The sequence below is a fragment of the Spea bombifrons genome, chromosome 9 (assembly GCF_027358695.1).
Source record: "Spea bombifrons isolate aSpeBom1 chromosome 9, aSpeBom1.2.pri, whole genome shotgun sequence".
NCBI classification, from domain to species: domain Eukaryota; kingdom Metazoa; phylum Chordata; class Amphibia; order Anura; family Pelobatidae; genus Spea; species Spea bombifrons.
Genome location: NC_071095.1, coordinates 40,456,589 through 40,474,327, shown reverse-complemented (window position 1 = coordinate 40,474,327; position 17,739 = coordinate 40,456,589). Strand labels below are relative to the sequence as shown.

The 17,739-nt window shown below is 38.2% G+C and overlaps 1 protein-coding gene across 5 annotated transcripts in view; it reads right to left on the bottom strand.

Moving 5' to 3' along the window:
- The window catches only part of BEGAIN (brain enriched guanylate kinase associated), a 63,461-nt gene that overhangs the window by 22,002 nt on the left and 23,720 nt on the right, over window positions 1-17,739 (bottom strand). For 4 of the 5 annotated variants that reach the window (XM_053474542.1, XM_053474545.1, XM_053474543.1 and 1 more), the window contains exons 2-3: window positions 12,910-12,999; window positions 2,344-2,505 (exon numbers count right to left, since the gene is read on the bottom strand). In XM_053474542.1, the coding sequence (XP_053330517.1) occupies window positions 2,344-2,505; window positions 12,910-12,999 (252 nt within the window). The remainder of the gene's footprint in view (window positions 1-2,343; window positions 2,506-12,909; window positions 13,000-17,739) is intronic. The other variant, XM_053474544.1, reaches the window with a different exon arrangement.

The following is a 17,739-nucleotide window of genomic DNA, read 5'->3' as shown; positions in this document are numbered from 1 at the left end:
ATATCAGTGAAGTATTCTTGTCAATCTCTGAAATGTTACCACTGAAATGTGACTTTAAAGTAAGAAGTACCCTTCACATAACACATCAGCTAATTCCTCATATATGCCACCTTAATTAAATGTTCCAAAACAGAATATCAGACCAATGTGACCACAACTCTAGAAAATCACTTAACAAAAGACCATGAAATAATAAGCGTTCAGCCATTTTCTCTACTATAATACAACTGTTCACACATTTTGGCTGTGGTACCAGAGGAATAGCACCAATTAATTTTGTCTTCGGGGTATCCTGAAGCAAGAAAGATAATGCAGGATTTATGACACTTCCAGGGCTGCCCAACAATATATTATGAGTTCTGTCTGAATCGGATTGTTCTTATTGCCAAACATCTATACAACATCAGACACAAAGTGGGATCGCAGTCTCGGCCAACTGTTCAATCAATGATCAATGATCCTAACTTTCTAAAGGCAAAAATAAATCAATCAGTCTTAGGACCCTGCAGATTTAATGATTATTTTAGCATTAGTAGTGTATATCTATCTATCTATCTATATATATATATATATATATATACAATGTGAGTAGTGCCATATGGATACTATACACCCTTTTAATATCCTGTTGTAAATTACCTTGCATGCTATATGTTCTCTCGAGAGTCATTTAGTATGAAAAAAGGCTAAAAGAAGCTTCAGAATGAAAAATAAAATTCAATTGAACAGATTTACAACGAGCAGGCTCTGTCCCTATGCAAAAAATTGGGTGTTTTTGTGAGATTGCTTGACTTATAGCGAACACTAGTTATTGTAGGTTAATGTGTATGCTATGTCCAGATGACTTTCCTGATATTTCCACCTTCTGTCCAACTGGTTGTAACCATTCCATAACCAACAGTATATTTGTCCCCCATACTATCCCTTTGCTGGCCCTAGACTGGATGTAAAAATAACCTAGTGTTTTATTAGGGTTAATAGATAAGCCAGGGCTCCCTATATTGCCAGTTAAGACGATTTAGGTGATGACAGAATGACCAAAGTAAGTTCGTCTTTGATTACAGATAGTTAAAGAAAACAAAAAGGAAGAACCGAATATATGTATCATAGATATTTAAGTTTCATCCATTAAATAATTTAAGAAAGTTATATTTTTGTGTTGCTTATGTTTAAATACATGATGATTATGTGTAGTATAAAAAGGTACAGAGACCATAAATGCAGAATGTTTAAAACTTTTTACCGCTGATACTTAGGTGAGAATACTTCTTTTGGTTTACCATTATAAAAAGTTTCTGCTTTTGGGCATTTGTCCCTAAAGAGACATTCTAGGTATAGAGTTGTAACGTGTTAACCATAGAAAGAGAGAAAGCAAATTTGGTAAAGGTGATACCTTTATTGGCTAAATGACCTATAATGGACCGCAAGCTTTCAAGACATGAAACAACATTACATTTGACAATATACAAAATTGACAATAATTGGAGTCCTTGGTCCACATAACTACATTAATGGTGTTCCCTACAGAACGCAAAGGTTGCATTTTAATGTACTTGAAACAGTTGCTAGATGGGTGCAGATTGCCGATCCTAAATACACATATTTTAACCACACCTTCAAAATTTTGAATCTAACACAATTTCATACATTTTAGTGGAGCTGTGGTCATGGATGTAGAATTATATAGGTTGATGGAAGGCTTAGGTGCTGACACGTCTAACACCCAAACTGCCTACTGCTTCTAACTGCTATAAATGTTGGACCATTAAATAGGATTCAGAACGTCTGTTTTTGTCCAATACCAGAACCCTTTTTTTTGTTAAGAATAATCCTGAAATGAAAAACCTTTGTCCCAGCTAGACAGTCTTTGCTGAACCCCAATGAAATAAGTGATAAGGCACCTAGGCTTAATTATTAAGGGACATGGGTGAGAATCCCTTAAAACAGCATCATATTCTATACTCCATGTTACCTTTATGTATTTTGGAATTACTATCATTTTGATTCTGAAAACATGATCATCAAATAACATTCTATGTCATTTTGTGCCTAATTAAAAAAGAAGATAGCTTGGGTTAGGTATTTTTGATCTGTTACTGCTCTATCAAATACTATCTACCAAGGTTCTGCGAGCTTTAGAATGGTAATCAATAATTGTAATAATAGATATTGCTTAAATGTAGTGATTTTATGTACACAACATTGAAGAGGCACAGCCAGTATCCGCCACTCCAGCTGCAGCCGACCGGTATGTTGATGATTGTATACCGCTGCAGCTGGAGTGCCAGAAGGTTGACTGCTCCTGGCAAGAGCCAACATATATGAATGAAAGTATATCCTGACCTTCTCAGCTTCTCCGTTACTTTCTCCAGCTCTTCCTGAGCCCTCCTCAGCTCTGTTTCCAGGTACTGCCGCGTGGAATCAAATTCACTCTCAAGCATTTCCAGTTTTTGGGTGGTGTAAGACAGTCGCTTCTGCAATTCTTCCTTCTGGTCTTGTAAGCTGCTATAAAGAAGAGAAAAAAAAATATTCTACCAGCTGTGATTATCAAAGATCCCAAGTTCTGTTTATTCGATGCCAAGAAAAGCGAATGACTGCTGTTCCTCTAGCAGTTCCTTCACAAGCTTGTATTTTCTGATCTAATCTGAGACACGCTACAAATTCTCTGTTATGCAAATTATCATTAAGTATTTATGCATTCCTTAGCAGTAATTGGCATAGCATGGTATATGATTAAAGCTGAAAGTACCACTGATTATTTTTTAACATTTTCTTGAAACCATGATCATTCAGTGCAATTTATCATTACGAAATAATGAATCTATATGTCCAAAGGTATTACACTCAACACATATCTTACAAAAAGACACTCAACACCCAAAAAATAAACCGACCTCCTTCCATTTACATGCGTTATACAGATCTGGTTTGCATGGGGTTGGTCTATTCAGCAGATACAGCTGATGAAGGTTTAGGGCCACCTGCCACTCTTACTGTATGAAGACATTTCTGGGTATCTAATGAATGGTTTAATGGAACTCCTTGGCATCATAGAATACAAAGTGCACTTTGCAGTACTTATACCTCTTGTTTTGAGAACAGAGCGAGGAAAGAAGTTGATTCTCCTTATTCCCCTGGTTGCTATTATTGGGTGTTATCACATCAGATGTGTCTCATTGGGGATGGCAATTGCAGTTCAGTATGTGAATAACAACATTTTTTTTCAGATGAGCTTAAAAAGGGGAGCAAATAATTTAAATGGAGAAAAAAAATATTTAATCCTTGGAAACAGAAGGTTAAAGGGACAGTTTAATGTCCCTTGCACCCCTGCTATAGGAAAATGTATTTCACGTACTATAACTAACACAGAAGAGGCAGCCCTTTTGCAGCAGCTGCCCTTCTTCTCCATGGTCTGACTATTCTAGCCACCGATTCGCTGCTTCAAGCAATTGCTGGAGGTGAGTATGGTATTTATCTGGGGCAAATGTGTATTGGGGTATTATCCAGACAACACATTTAACCCCTTCGTGACAAAGGCTGATTTTACTTTTTGTACCCTTCGTGACAATGGCCGTTTTAACATTTCTGCGCTGCTCGTGTTTAGTTGTAATTTTCTTCTTTCCCGTTTACTGAACCCACACACATTAGATATTGTTTTTTTCAGGACAAGAAGGGCTTGATGAAAAAACCTGCTAAACAGATTCTACTATTTGTCCTGAGTTTAGAAATACCCAATGTTTTTATGGTTTTTTGCTTTTTTCTACACATTATGGGGCAATAAGTACAGGTAGCGTTTTGCTATTTCAAAGCCATTTTTTCCAAATCTGGTAATTCTTCCCCTCATGTGCCATTTCGGGTATCTTTGAAGCCGGCCAATGCAATATACCCCATCAAGTCATATATTTTTGAAAACTAGACAGCCCAGGGTATTCCAAATGCTAGTATTTTAACCCTTTCCAAGCACTAATTCTACCATCAGCCTTTGTCAAACTTTATGGTAGTCATTTTTTTGCATTTGTTTTTTCACACACATTTTACTTTAGGTATGAATAAACAGGTTCTGGTATATGTCACTATCATAAAACACCCCAATATGTGTTCAGCAACATCTCCTGAGTGCAGTGATATGAATGATTTTGCCTGGTTGTTTGGGGGCAAAAGGGCCACATTTGGGGCATGTACATTTTTTCAATGAACTTTGGCATTTGGGGATCCACTGCCCATGCCCTATTTGGTACATCTTTGAGCCGGGCCATTTCCGTGTGCCCAACAAAACCATATATTTTTTAAAACTAGACACCATAGGGTATTTTAAATGCTGGTATTTTAACTCTTTGGATGCACACATTTTACCACCAGCATTTTTTCAAAGTTTGCAGTAGTATTTTTGTGTGTGTATTTTTCCTACACACACCTACTTTATGTATGAATTTACAGCTCCTGGTATATGCCGCTGTCACACGACACCCCAATATGTGTTCAGCAACATCTCCTGAGTACAGTGATACCCCACATGCATGGGTTTGTCATCTTTTGGGTGAACTAAAAGGCCACATTTGGTACGTGTGCATTTTTCTAATTGGAAATTAGATGTGTGGCCATCCTTCCCCCCCGTCCCAATGGGACATTGTTGAATCCAGCCAATTCAATTTACCCCATCAAATCATACATTTTTTAAAAGTAGACACCCCATGGGCATTTAATATGCCAGTATCTTAACTCTTTCCATGCGAGAATTGTTTTAAGCTAATGTGCTAATTTTAGGACTTGCTCACAAAAATATATTTTTTATATATATATATTTTAATTTTTTTTTGCCTTTTTTAAAACATTTGTAACATTTTTTTTCAACTTGAAGGTTCCCCTTTTTACATTGGACTGTTTTTTTTTACTATTTTTTTCTAATTATTATTAATTTTATTTTATTTTTTATTTTATTTTTACTAATCACACTGTGATTAGAAAGCTGAGCTCCATTGACTTGCATGGTTGAATGCAGTACCTGTATTCAACCTGCAAGTGGAGCCAGAGTTCTCTAGAGGGTCTGGAGACCCTCTAGCAAACTTTTTCGTCTTTATTGTTTTTTTCCCCGGGCCGCCGCCATCTTGCTGATGGCGAAGATCACCGGCAGCTGCGGCTGTGACCGCTCTCCGGAGCAATCACAGTCCATCCTAAGGTAAGTGTTTGGTGTCGCTGGATGCCTCCTGATCGAGGCATTCCAGCGACACCATTTAAGTTTAGGAGGTGATCGTTGATCGCCTCCTAAACGCTTTTAAAACGGGCGTCTGCCGCCATACATTGTATGGCGGATGTTGACGCCCGGGGAGGGGTCAGACATGGCCCCTGATGCCGATCGTGGCGTTGCTGAATGCCTCGAGGTCGAGGCATTACAGCAACGCCGTTTTGGTAAAAAAAGCGATCACGGATCGATTTTTTTACCCGTTTTAACAAATGACGGTCCTGGCACGTCATTTGTCGTTAACGACATGTTTTTCCGTGACGTGCCCGGACCGGCAATTGTCATCAAGGCGTTAAAGGAACCATCCAACTATCATATGAATTAAAGGGCTGCAGTGTCGCTTTAAGATTGCTGCTCCTATGATATACACCTAAGGGTTATATAGGTTAATTTACTGTCCCTTAAACTATAAAATATATGATTTGAACAAGATACATATTCAATTCAAATAAGCCTATTTATAACTATATTTTAACCACCACATAGTATTCAGATAACAAAGTTGTAATGCTTAAATCCATAGAATATGCACTATATAAATCATACACACAGATATATTACTGTATATACTATTGGTAAATTCAAATAAGAATTTTTCGGTCACCCGCGTTATCCACATACCACCATGAACACCTAATTAAAACATTATCGGAAATATAAATATTCTCTTTAGACCTTTCCATGAACTTCAGCTATAATGTATTCTTCAAATGGAATATTCCCGCACTCTCACAATACCTTATTTCTCTGGAGAGGCATGATTAAAATCCATTTTAATTCTCCCAAATCAGTTTATCTTAACTAAAATTGATGTTCTGTCATCAGCTTTTCTTTAAGGTTTAATCTCTACAGTATCTACAGTAACTAAAAAAGATGCAGAGAAGAAGCCAGACAAGGAAAACTAGCAAATAATGAGAGAATGAGGCGGCTACATGAATGAAAAACCTTCTTTAAATGGTGAACATGAGTCTGGATTCGCCATGAGGCAGCCAAGACACTTGTTGACATTGGTACTTTTTAAGGGTTGCAAGAGAAATGAAAAGCAAATAGATCAAGCCCACCAAGGAGAAGCCAAGAACCTCAAAGATAAGAGTCCGGCATGCAGCTAGCCTTTAGAATCTTAACTGGAACAAAATAAATGTGTTCTAGGAGAAAATAGGTGTCAGATAAACACAGGTTTATTGTTTTGTGGTACCGTTGATGACATAAAGGAGTATCCGAGTAGTGTTTTGAAGCCTTCTTAAGCCCTGAATGTTGCAGGTAAAAAACAGCTTAGAACATGTTGTACGGCATCATGTTTAGGGGTTGTGACATTAGTGACATGATGGTGAAAGGTTCAGCTGCCTTCTAACTCTGGAGACCAACCAACGTTTACAAGACTTTCAATATTCATTAAAAATTATCATAACAACTTGACCTTTAGCAGATACAAAGTTTGTTCATTTTAGTAGAGAAAGATTTCAGTGGACCCAGGGAATGTTACCCGTTGATTGCAGCTGTCATGAGTAGAGATGGAAAGCAAATAGTTATACAAAACAAATCGAGATGCTTCCAGACGGGGACACACCGTGGGACCACTGCCTGTTCCTGGCTGAGTGTCTACAATTTGTTTTGTATGCTAAAACGTCATATTTGGCCCAAACCCTACCAAGAAAAAAACCCCTCTGAACCGTAAAACCCTCTATAGCTCTTTTCATGAGCTGTAACTGTACTAATTCTACACCCAAATCAATTTACTTTCACTGCAATTGATGTTCTGTCATCTGCTTTCCTTTAAAGTTCCAGTTCTTTGACTCCTGTTAGTAGATCCCTTAATTGATTGAAAACTTTAGAAATTAACTAATTAGCACATTCATTTCTTAACTTCACTGTAAAACGAACCTGTGTTTGGATGAAAAACCATTTTAGGAAAAAAGTGTTCTTGGTTTTAGTGTGTTTTGTTTAGAAAAAGCATGGATATAATTAGTAATTTAGTTTGATTTTTTTTTCATTTGCAGTTGATGTTAAAAATATCTGCAGGAAACTTTATTATTTGTCTTTTATTTATTTTTTTATCTGTTATAGGTGGTGGATGGAAGGTACATAAGGCATGCATTAGCTAATTATAGGAGCTAAAGCCCCCTAGGGGAAGATATGTGCTAGGGAAGGTAAATACTTGTGACAATTTCAAATCATGTTATGTATCTTTAGAGAAGAGCGCCTGAAGACCATGATGGGCTGGTGCTCCAACAGCCCTCAAAGTTTGGGCCAGGATTTGCACTCAACAGGTGAAGCTAGTTGCAGGTGACTTTGTCTCTTTAAAGGTGCTTAAAAGGTATCAGGCTGGTCCAGTTCAGTCTCCCCCAATGTCAGCCAAGACATCTGATTGATGCTGGAATGTTTTATCGGGCTAGAGAGTTTGTGTTAAGTTGAGGTGCAGAGAAGCTACCCCAGCCTAATAGAGCAATGCTGATATTTATTTAGCACTCGGAAAAAGCAAGGATTTTTTTTTGTTGCTTATTTTGCTTCACTCGCTGTTGCTTAAAGTGTTGAAGAAAAATAATAACACTTAAACTCCAGCTGGATCTGCTACAAGCTTTTGTTTACCGTAGGACCCCTGACAAAAACACCTTGTACTCTATAGGACATTTTGTTGCAATCAAGAATAGACTGGGGATTAAAATCGTCCTTGGTACTATGTACCAGTAGGCGATAAGTAACTTGCAAGGAGTGACAAAAGTTAACAGAGAGGCGCTATGGGGCGCTATGTCCTAACTGTTATTTGCCTCATGTGTCCGATGGCCAGTCCAAGCCTGGATGGGATTCCATGTTTTAATTTTTTTTGTTGTGTTTTTTTTTTTGTTTTTTGTTTTTTTTAAAGGAAAGAATCCTACTTGTGTCCAAGATAACAATTTAGAAGAACTGTATTACATTGTTATTTTGTGGGGCATTGCTAGGCTCATTTTACACATGAGCCCATACAAAGTACATATCTCCAGCATTATAGAAACAAATACACACTAAAAAATGTTTCCACATATGCCATAAACACACAATGTAAACATTTTATAGAATATTTTAACACTATGTTGTATGTATGAAATTTAGCATAATAAATCGACAATCAGCTAACCGGAAATATTTGAATATAAATAGGATTTTTGGTGAAAATAAATATAAATGACACTTTCTCTTTAAATAAACTATTGCTTTAAGTAGAACTTTAATAACCTTGGGGATTCTTTCTTCTAAGTTAGCCATTAAATATATCATCTTTATACAGGGCTCGCCGAGAAGAACGCTACGAAAACTAATTCTACTATTTATTACAACATCAATCATTCACGCCCTGGGGAAATTGATTTTTACAATAGTTCTAACATTAACTGCACCTTGAATTTGCTTTCAGACTTCATTCTAAATATTTCCCTTTTACTGGTCTTTTTAAAATAGAACGATGATTCCCTGTTGACTGAATGTTCTGTTAATTAAATTCGTTGAACTGCCATTGGCGTTAATTGGTTATATTATTTTAAATACACCATTGTAATACTTAGACGTCGCAAAAAGGTTTTCCTCAGAACAAAATGTACAATAGGATGAATAAAATCACAATTTTATTAAATTACAATATTCTCGTTTTAGTTAAAAATAAATTGGAATTTGTTTAGAGCATACTTGCTGTGCACCGGCATATGACGTCATATGCCGGCGCTCAGCAGTGAAGCGCCGGCACCCGAGACAAACGCCTCACGCTCCCAACACAGGAGTTGACGGTAAGTGACCTACAAAGGGGGGGGGAGGGAGTGGGTAGATCGTGAGAAGGGGGGGTTAGGGAGGGAGTATGTAGATCGTGAGAAGGGGGGTAGGGAGGGAGAGGGTAGATCGTGAGAAGGGGGGTAGGGAGGGAGAGGGTAGATCGTTAGAAGGGGGGGTAGGGAGGGAGAGGGTAGATCGTGAGAAGGGGGGTAGGGAGGGAGAGGGTAGATCGTGAGAAGGGAGGGTAGGGAGGGAGAGGGTAGATCGTGAGAAAGGGATAGGTGGGTTGGGGGTGGAGGGGGCCCTTAATAGATTCTCGCACCGGGGCCCTGAGGTTTCTAGTTACGCCCCTGAGTCTGGGGAAGGTGAGATTAGTACCAGAATAGAAATGTTTTGCGTAACATAAAAAATATAAAATATCCATGTGTGAATGTTATAAAATATAAGGAATAGATATTGATACTTATGTTTTTAATCCTCAAGTGTAAATGTTCTCCGAAGAAAATTACATGTAAAATAGAGAAAAAGAGTATAAGTACAAAAAAAAATATTTACCCAGCCAGTGAAAAACTACTATGCAATTATTGATGCGGTATAGAAGCCTTATACATAACCCTTCCTCAAATGCCATATTTATTTCATTTCTGTTATGGAATTGGAATAAGCACATTTAACTTTGCTGCTCTCAAACAAGATGATGGCTCTAAGATGGAAGCCATTTTTTATGCTTCAACCTATACCAGGGGCGTCCAATGAGCCGGCAGACCACATTCAATGCGCCCACCCGGCTGCGAAGTTCAAAGCAGACGTTGTGCGGCTGTAAAACCGCTTCCGCTGGCCGCTTTAACTTCATGAAGTAGCCGGCGGCGTCCGCTTTGACCACATGATGTTTGAGGGGGCCGGCCCACAGAAGGTGTTCCTTGTGGCAAAGAGAGGGTCATCACATCGGAGGAGAGCAGGAAAAAACTACCAATGGACATAATAGAAGTGTAATTTCTGCTAGCTTTTGCTACTGTGGCTGCTTGTGCATGATAAGAGTTGCTATATTAAATATATATGATTACTAACCGCAGTCACACTCCTATCATGCCTAGGCAGCCAGTACATGCTGGATCCTGGGCATCATAGAAGTGTGATTGCTGTTAGCAATCACACTCCTATCATGTCAAGTCAGCCAGTACATGCTGGCATCTGGGTATGCCTGGGCATGATAGGAGTGTGATTGCTGTTAGTAATCATATATCTTTAATATAGCAATGATACTCCTATCAAGCACAAGCAGCCAATACATGCACATATCCTACAGCCTCCCTGTGCCCTGTCCCCCCCCCCACTTACACATGCCCCCCACCCTTACCTGAACTGCAGATCTTCTGGTGCTACTTGCAGACTTACGCAGAGGCGCTTTCTCCCTCTGCGTTGCTTGCAGTTTGTTTGAACTTCTCTTGACTTGCCCAGGGAGCAGAGTCACGTGAGGTGACGTACACGTGACTCTGCTGGGTTCCTGTGTCCACTCGACGAAGTAAGAAAGCTGCTGAGCAACACAGAGGGAAGCGGCAGGGCCCCTGGAAATGAATATTTTCTGTGGTTTTCGGCCAATACGTTTCGGCCACCGATATATCGGTGCACCCCTACTGTCTTGGTGTGTGTGTGTCTGGGTGTCGGTGTGGCAGAGCCTGTCTTGGTGTCTGGGTGTCGGTGTGGCAGAGCCTGTCCTGGTGTGTGTGTGTCTGGGTGTCGGTGTGGCAGAGCTGGTCCTGGTGTGTGTGTTTGGGTGCCAGTGTAACAGAGCCTGTCCTGGTGTGTGTGGGTGTTTGGGTGTCGGCGTGGCAGAGCCTGTCCTGGTGTGTATTTGATCTGTTTCCTGGCACTTTACGTAGGGATAAATTGAACTATTTCAATAGGATTAAATGCCCTCCTGAATTTGTAGTCACTTTAGAGGACAAAACTTTCTTGGCCCAGAAATCAGTAAGAGGAAAAGTAAAATTTACTCTGTTTCAATCTACATATTTTATTAAAAAGGATTAGTGGCACTACATTGTGTCTTCAGGCGTCCCATGTATATGTTTAGTGTACTGATTACTCCCAATCCCATCACATAAGATTCTATCTTGTATTATCTGCAGAGCACTGATGTCATCTTTATCCAGTACACATTGATGCCCAGGAGTTAAGATTTTATATATTTCCATAAAATGGCCACCAAAATCCTCAGCACCAGGCCCATGATGCTCTTAATCCGGCCCCACCTCCAGTGTCAGCCATCTTAAATCCAGCTAGTACCTACAGTGTGCTCCAGCCTTGTGCAGTTTTATTTGGTTTGTGGACTGACTTTGTTTTACTGATTAAATAATTTAGTATTGATAGAATGACATATAAAGGTTGATCAAAAAACTGTTTATCCTCTGCTTTTTTCATTATCGCCAAATTAACCCTGTATTAATATGCATTATAAAGCTAAAAGGCCATATTTTCTCTGTGAAAAATGAGTGCTGCCCATGCACACATACATATCTGATGAAGTGGCCCATTGCAGAAAAAACGTGGACACCCCTGTTATAAAGCATTGTCAATGCTACTTGAAGATTATGGAGAAATCACAAGCTCACATTTTTTTGGAAAGACAGCAGTGAAATTTCTCTGACACAGCAGGACAAGTGTTATAGCCAATGGTAGCTGAGGAATCACAGGTTGTCAAACTTTGGGCTGGAAATTCAGCAATATAAAAACATAGAATTTGACTGCAGATAAGAACTGTTTGCCTTGGGAGCCTGGATCCTTGGATTCTACTTTCATAATAATGATAGGTTATCATGGAGTCCTCAAATTCTAATGTTGCTATTCAGCAGCTGCAAAGGCCAATAAGATATGCACATAGCATTTTATAGCATTCTATAAATATATGTAGGGCCAATATAAAGACCTCTCCAGTGACCTGGTCATTAACAGAGAACTGGAAAAGTGAGGATTTCATAGCCAAGAAGGGATTCTTTACAGTTAGGGTACTAAAGATATGGAATTCACTGCCAAGAGAGATGGTTCTATCACATACAAGAGAAGCCTTGTATGTCTGGATATATGTTTTTAGAAAAGCAGAACATACAGTGCTATAAATAAACGAGAAATCTGATTGCCTTTGGAGCCAAGAAGGATTCCCCCAAGTGGCAAAATTTGAAAAGTATCTTAACTTGATTGCCTTCTTTTGGATCAAAAGGAGGAAGAATAGGTAGAAGTGTTGAACTTAATGTATGTACCTATGTACATTGCCTATGTATTTTTTCAGCCTTAATTACTATGTTACTTTGTTACCATGTATGATCTTTCTTCTGAGAATACGGCTGTCAAAGAAATACAAATGTAAATTGACATATGAAAAACAGAAGCAGCAGTAGGGGTTTTGTCATTTCAAAAGTGCACATTTTAATCACAGTTGTTCGGATGTTGTGAAAAGTGAAAACGCAAGTTTCATTCTTTTTATATTTTCATTGTATTTATCTCAGTTTTTAATACTCAATAAAATAACATATACATACACACATATATATATATATATATATATATATATATATATATATATATATATATAGAGCCAGGATTACCTGTCACTTAGGAAGTGTATTCATCATTTCTAGGATAGCTTTGTCGCTTTACAACGACTACTCTTTCTTTCAGGGTCTACCTCTGTATTTTTGCTCAAAGGTGTAGCGTTTGAATCACATAACTGAAGTAATACCAGATTAATGTTTCGGGCTTTCAATGTATTTTGAACAGTCAATTTGAGGACTGGGCCATGACCATACTCTGGTGACTGGTACCAAAAGTGAGAGGAGGGGATAGAAAGACAGGAAGGAGGTAAAAATATGACTGTAAGCTTGCAAGAAAAAAAGAAAAAAATACATCAAACTGACAAAACATCACATGTAATTGATTACCTGTCCCAGAGGGTAGGTGAGGATTTTGCGTGACTGCCTTGGAGAATTTTAGGTTGCCACAGACAGGTTGGCACCCAGGAATTTCGTACCCTGTAGCATGAATAAAGGATAAACCATGGCTAGGTTGGGCTCATACAATAACACACATTAGGTCACCAATGCTGAGGATTCATAGAAATCAAGAACTGTGTACAACTTAACAGAACCCTCCATTCTAATATAGGGACAATTCCAGAGCCCCTCTCAAACAGGGGTGCACAAAATCAGACCTCAGGAGCCCCCTAATTTTAGAGGCATCTTAATAAGTGCTAAATGATTAAACTGGACTTATGTCTGCTTTATTGGACATACTATTTTCAGTACTTTCATATGTTTGCTTAGATGTTCATTAAAATAATTCTAAAAGTCTGACTCGATTAGGGCCTTTGAAGACCAAATGTGGCACCCCAATCCTATCAGAGTGAGCCAGCCTAAAGGAAGATTTAAAGATTATTTTGCTGATCTTACACAACTTTTTGAGATTTGAATGTTTTGGATTTAAAGACAAGGGTTGTCTTTGTCAATGATATTTAATTGAAACAATGTTTTAGCTGAGGAATAATTCAGAATAGAGAGGGTCTCAGATTCAGATTCTGAGATCATGTAGGGAAATAATATTTTTAAGAGCAAACAAGCATAATGGAAGGACACATTTTATCGCATTATCAATTATCAATAAACAATATCATCGGTATAGACAACTAAACAGTGATAAGCGAAATTTGACATTGCTTCTGCCATGGACTACAGCTCTCATAAACCTAAGCTAATAGGTGGTAGCGAGCCATTGCCATTCCAGTTAGTATGGACAACCATCTGACTGACAGGGCATCATGGGGGCTATAGTGCCAAATACCACCTGATGGATATAGTTTCATACCTCCCAAGTGCTGGGGGCAGTTCCTCTTTGGGACACAAACTCCCTGTCACCCCCCCCTCCCATGTCCCTATTTTCCCGGGAGCTCTGTGCTCTAAAGCTACAATGATGTGTATAAATTGAGTTAATAATAAGATACATTTTATTCTAAGTACCTTGCTTAATTAATTAAATTGTTAAAGATCAGTCACAAAGTCACAAATACTTCAATAAAGCCCCATTCCAAGCCAAATTTCAAACCACAGCCCCTAAAAAAAGTTTATCTTTGATCCTTGGTGGAAATGTAGTTTTACACCGCTCAATTGTGTTTTTTTCTCAATTTATTTTTCTCAAATTATTTCTAATGAAAATGTATTCTTTTACCGGCATATATTGCTATATACAGACAGAAGTGCCCACAGATTTGATATTACAGCTTGTGGGAACTGGCATCATTTTAGAGGAAAGTCTAGAAGTCTAGTTTAGAGTCCGAGAAGATGGAGCAGCAGGTAAATCTTCTGAACATAACAACCGGTTTTGCTTTTATTCTCAGACACGTTGTTTGTGAATGTGCGGATACAAAAATATGCCACAGACAAATAAAAGCCACATGAAGTCACAGCTTGTGAGTGAACAATGCAAAGGCAGATACTAGTACAATGGTAGCCATTGATAGCATTCAACATACAGTCTGCGAAATCTCACCACTAATGGATTACTATGGAAAGGCACAGGCAGGCAGTGGAGGCTTTAATAAAATAGAAGCTCAGTAATCACCTTAGACAGTCACGACAACTTTAGAATAAATCAAAGGTGGGATTAAATTTGGGAGTTCGGAATTGGAATTAAGATTGGATTAAGAACAAAAAAAAGCAAATCTTTTGGCAGCTCACCTACGGATGGCGTGTTATACAGCGTCGCCTCTTGGCAGCAAGGAATGATAGATGGAGTTTTGAAATAAGGTTCACATCTACCAAGTACATATTGTGTTGAGGCTCTATCTCTATGTATGTACTATGTCTTTAACAATGTCTCTGAACTTGACATTACGCATGTGTATAATATGTTAGTAGAAGTAACAATAAACATTTAGGTGTAAGCGCACATGCCCCAATACACATCCTTAGAGTAAATCTGTGTGTATGTACTTGCATAAAATGTGGTATAGGCCTCTCTTTTAGCCCTGTAAGTAGAGACACAGAGAGTCTCTACTTACAGGGCTAAAAGAGAGGCCTATACCACATTTTATGCAAGTATATATATATATATATATATATGTATACAAATTTACTCTAAGGTTGTGTATTGAGGCATGTGCGCTTACACCTTTATGTTTATTGTTATTTGTATTATTTTAGTGGAAATTTAAAGTGTTTTTTTTCACGAGGTGTGTTATAAGTTGCACTTTACTTTACACTTATTGTTAATTATTTGATTTTGTTATATATGTTAGTAGAAGTGTACAGGTATAAATAACTATGAAATGGCAATTTGCACAAAAACTACAGCGATATAATATCATATGCCTTGTGCACATCTGATTTTCAAGAAAGCTGAACCCATTATCAGCAGATGCCTTCAGGACCAGCTTCAAATGGCATACTTTGGCTTTTAGAAGCCTTAGGGGCCACTTAAGTGGTGCCCCAGACTACACAGGCTGCGGGGCTCTATGTTGCTCCTCAGTTGTCTTAATTTACAATTATGGACTAATGAGTAGTTTAGCTATCATGACGATGTTATCTTTAGAGCTTCAGTCACAACCTTGGCTAGAACCTATTAGTGAAGCACGATTAGATCTACCTGAATGATAGACATTCCGGTCTATGCTATCTCAAACCCATTCTCTAAAGAATTCAACACAAAGTATTTTTGGTTTAGATCTTTTTCTCTAACATTGCACCATTGTGGATTAAAAATGAACAGAACATATTGCAGGGTAGTAAGGTACTTATTGGTCTAAACTTTCAATTATTGATCATATTGTGCAGTAACTAAGTCTACCCTGATTCTTGACAACGGATCAGGAACTTTAGTCTATACTATTAAATATAATAAGCATCTGAGTGGGAATTTATCGATATTGATCTGTTGTTCACATGGTTATAGTCTGACCGTTGTATAATTTCAATCACTGGTCTCAGAAAATCCTGATGACTGCTCAGACAGCCTCTGACTCCAAATCTCATTTCGCAAAAGGTCTGGTTGTAGAAATACACCATTAATTCTAATATATGATTCATCTGGAAGCACAAACTTTTCATCTTCACCATCGGGGCTAGGAATGACATGACGTGTGTAGGCATCAATGTATTTCATTCATGATTCATTCGTGATTATTTCACTGTTATTTTACATTAACTTTACATTTATATTTGGAATTCTGTTAAATAAATAAATTGTAAATCAAACACATTTCTAAATCAAACACTGTATCATAACTGCATACAATGTTTGTCTACCACACTCTAGGACTCAACAAAATATAGGTGGGGGCAGAAATGCTAAGACAAGCGGTTACGTTAGTGTTTATGGAATAAGGCGCTGGCCAATGTGTGCACGCGATAACGCATCATAACAATCTCTCTCCTTCTATTACTAATGCCTCTCAGTATACAACCTACTTGCATCGCCCACTGCTTTATTACATTGCCTGCCTTCTTGTTGCTTTATTACATTGCCTGACTGCTTTTAAGTCATCACAAATATTAATTTGTTAAATCCAATGCCTCGGTTATTATAATCTGTATAGTATTTGTAATATGATATTCAAGAGCTCGACAAATCCTAGGGCCAGATCACGATGTCGACTAAGAATTCCATCCTAGCGTCTAGGGTTTCATATATATATAATATATATATATATATATATATATTAAATTTAAAATAAATGGGGGATTCTAACAGCACGTAGTGCATGCAGAAGAATTTAATTTAAACTACTTAGATAGAATTATTTCCATCTGAACCACGTTGTAAAGGCACATGCCTGTAACAGTAGGATAAATGCTGCATTTTTGTGCCTAGATGATTTTTCCATACCTGGGAACTCTCCGGGTTTGTCCCAGAGTCTCCGAATAAAGCCCCAGTCATCTTCTTTCTCCAGGGGGAGGAGTGGTCTTTGGCCATGCCTACTTACCCACCTATTCCCTGCCCACTTTCCTGCCACTCCTCACCCACTAAAAGCTGTCTCGGGCTAGCCCCTCCTCTAACACCATCCTTAGATACAACTAGCCAACGGAAGTTCCCGTTTATGGATTTCTCACGCTTACATCATCTTATAGGTTTCTTTTAATTGTGTGAAAAATTTTAAATTTTTTTGCTTACATTTTTCCCCCTTTATTTTATGGTTGTTAATCCTACAGCTGATCCAAAAGGCTTTTAAAATTCACCGAAGATGGAAACATCCAGTACCGGTGATACAAAAATCAACCAATTTACAGAATAGTATAAAACGTCTGCATTAATGAACAATTCTCTACCTTCTTAACATTCTTGATTTTTTTTCTGCTTTCTCCCTTTTAAAGGGGAACCGTCACCTTCCAGATGATTCCGGTCCTTATTCTTATACCTACTCTAACATATTAAATAGTTTCCTTTTCCTTTTCACTGAATTAATAAAATAAAAGTTACGGAGTATATTCACTAACACAGGGTTTTGGACAGGTGGACATTTAAATTATTACTGACAAAGCTATGCATTATGAAGGTATCTGGTTCTCCTGCGAGAAGGGTTGCCATAGGCCTGTAAAGTGAATGGATAATAAGAGGAGATTTCTTAAAGGTCAACATATCAATTGTAACATCATCTCTGCCATTTTTTGTAAGGGAGTCCCACCAGGTCCTTCATAAAGCTTAGTGTTATCAGGGAAACATTCCTTTCCATACAAGCTCCACGGTTAGCGAGTAAACAAGGAAGGTGATATTAACGTTATAGA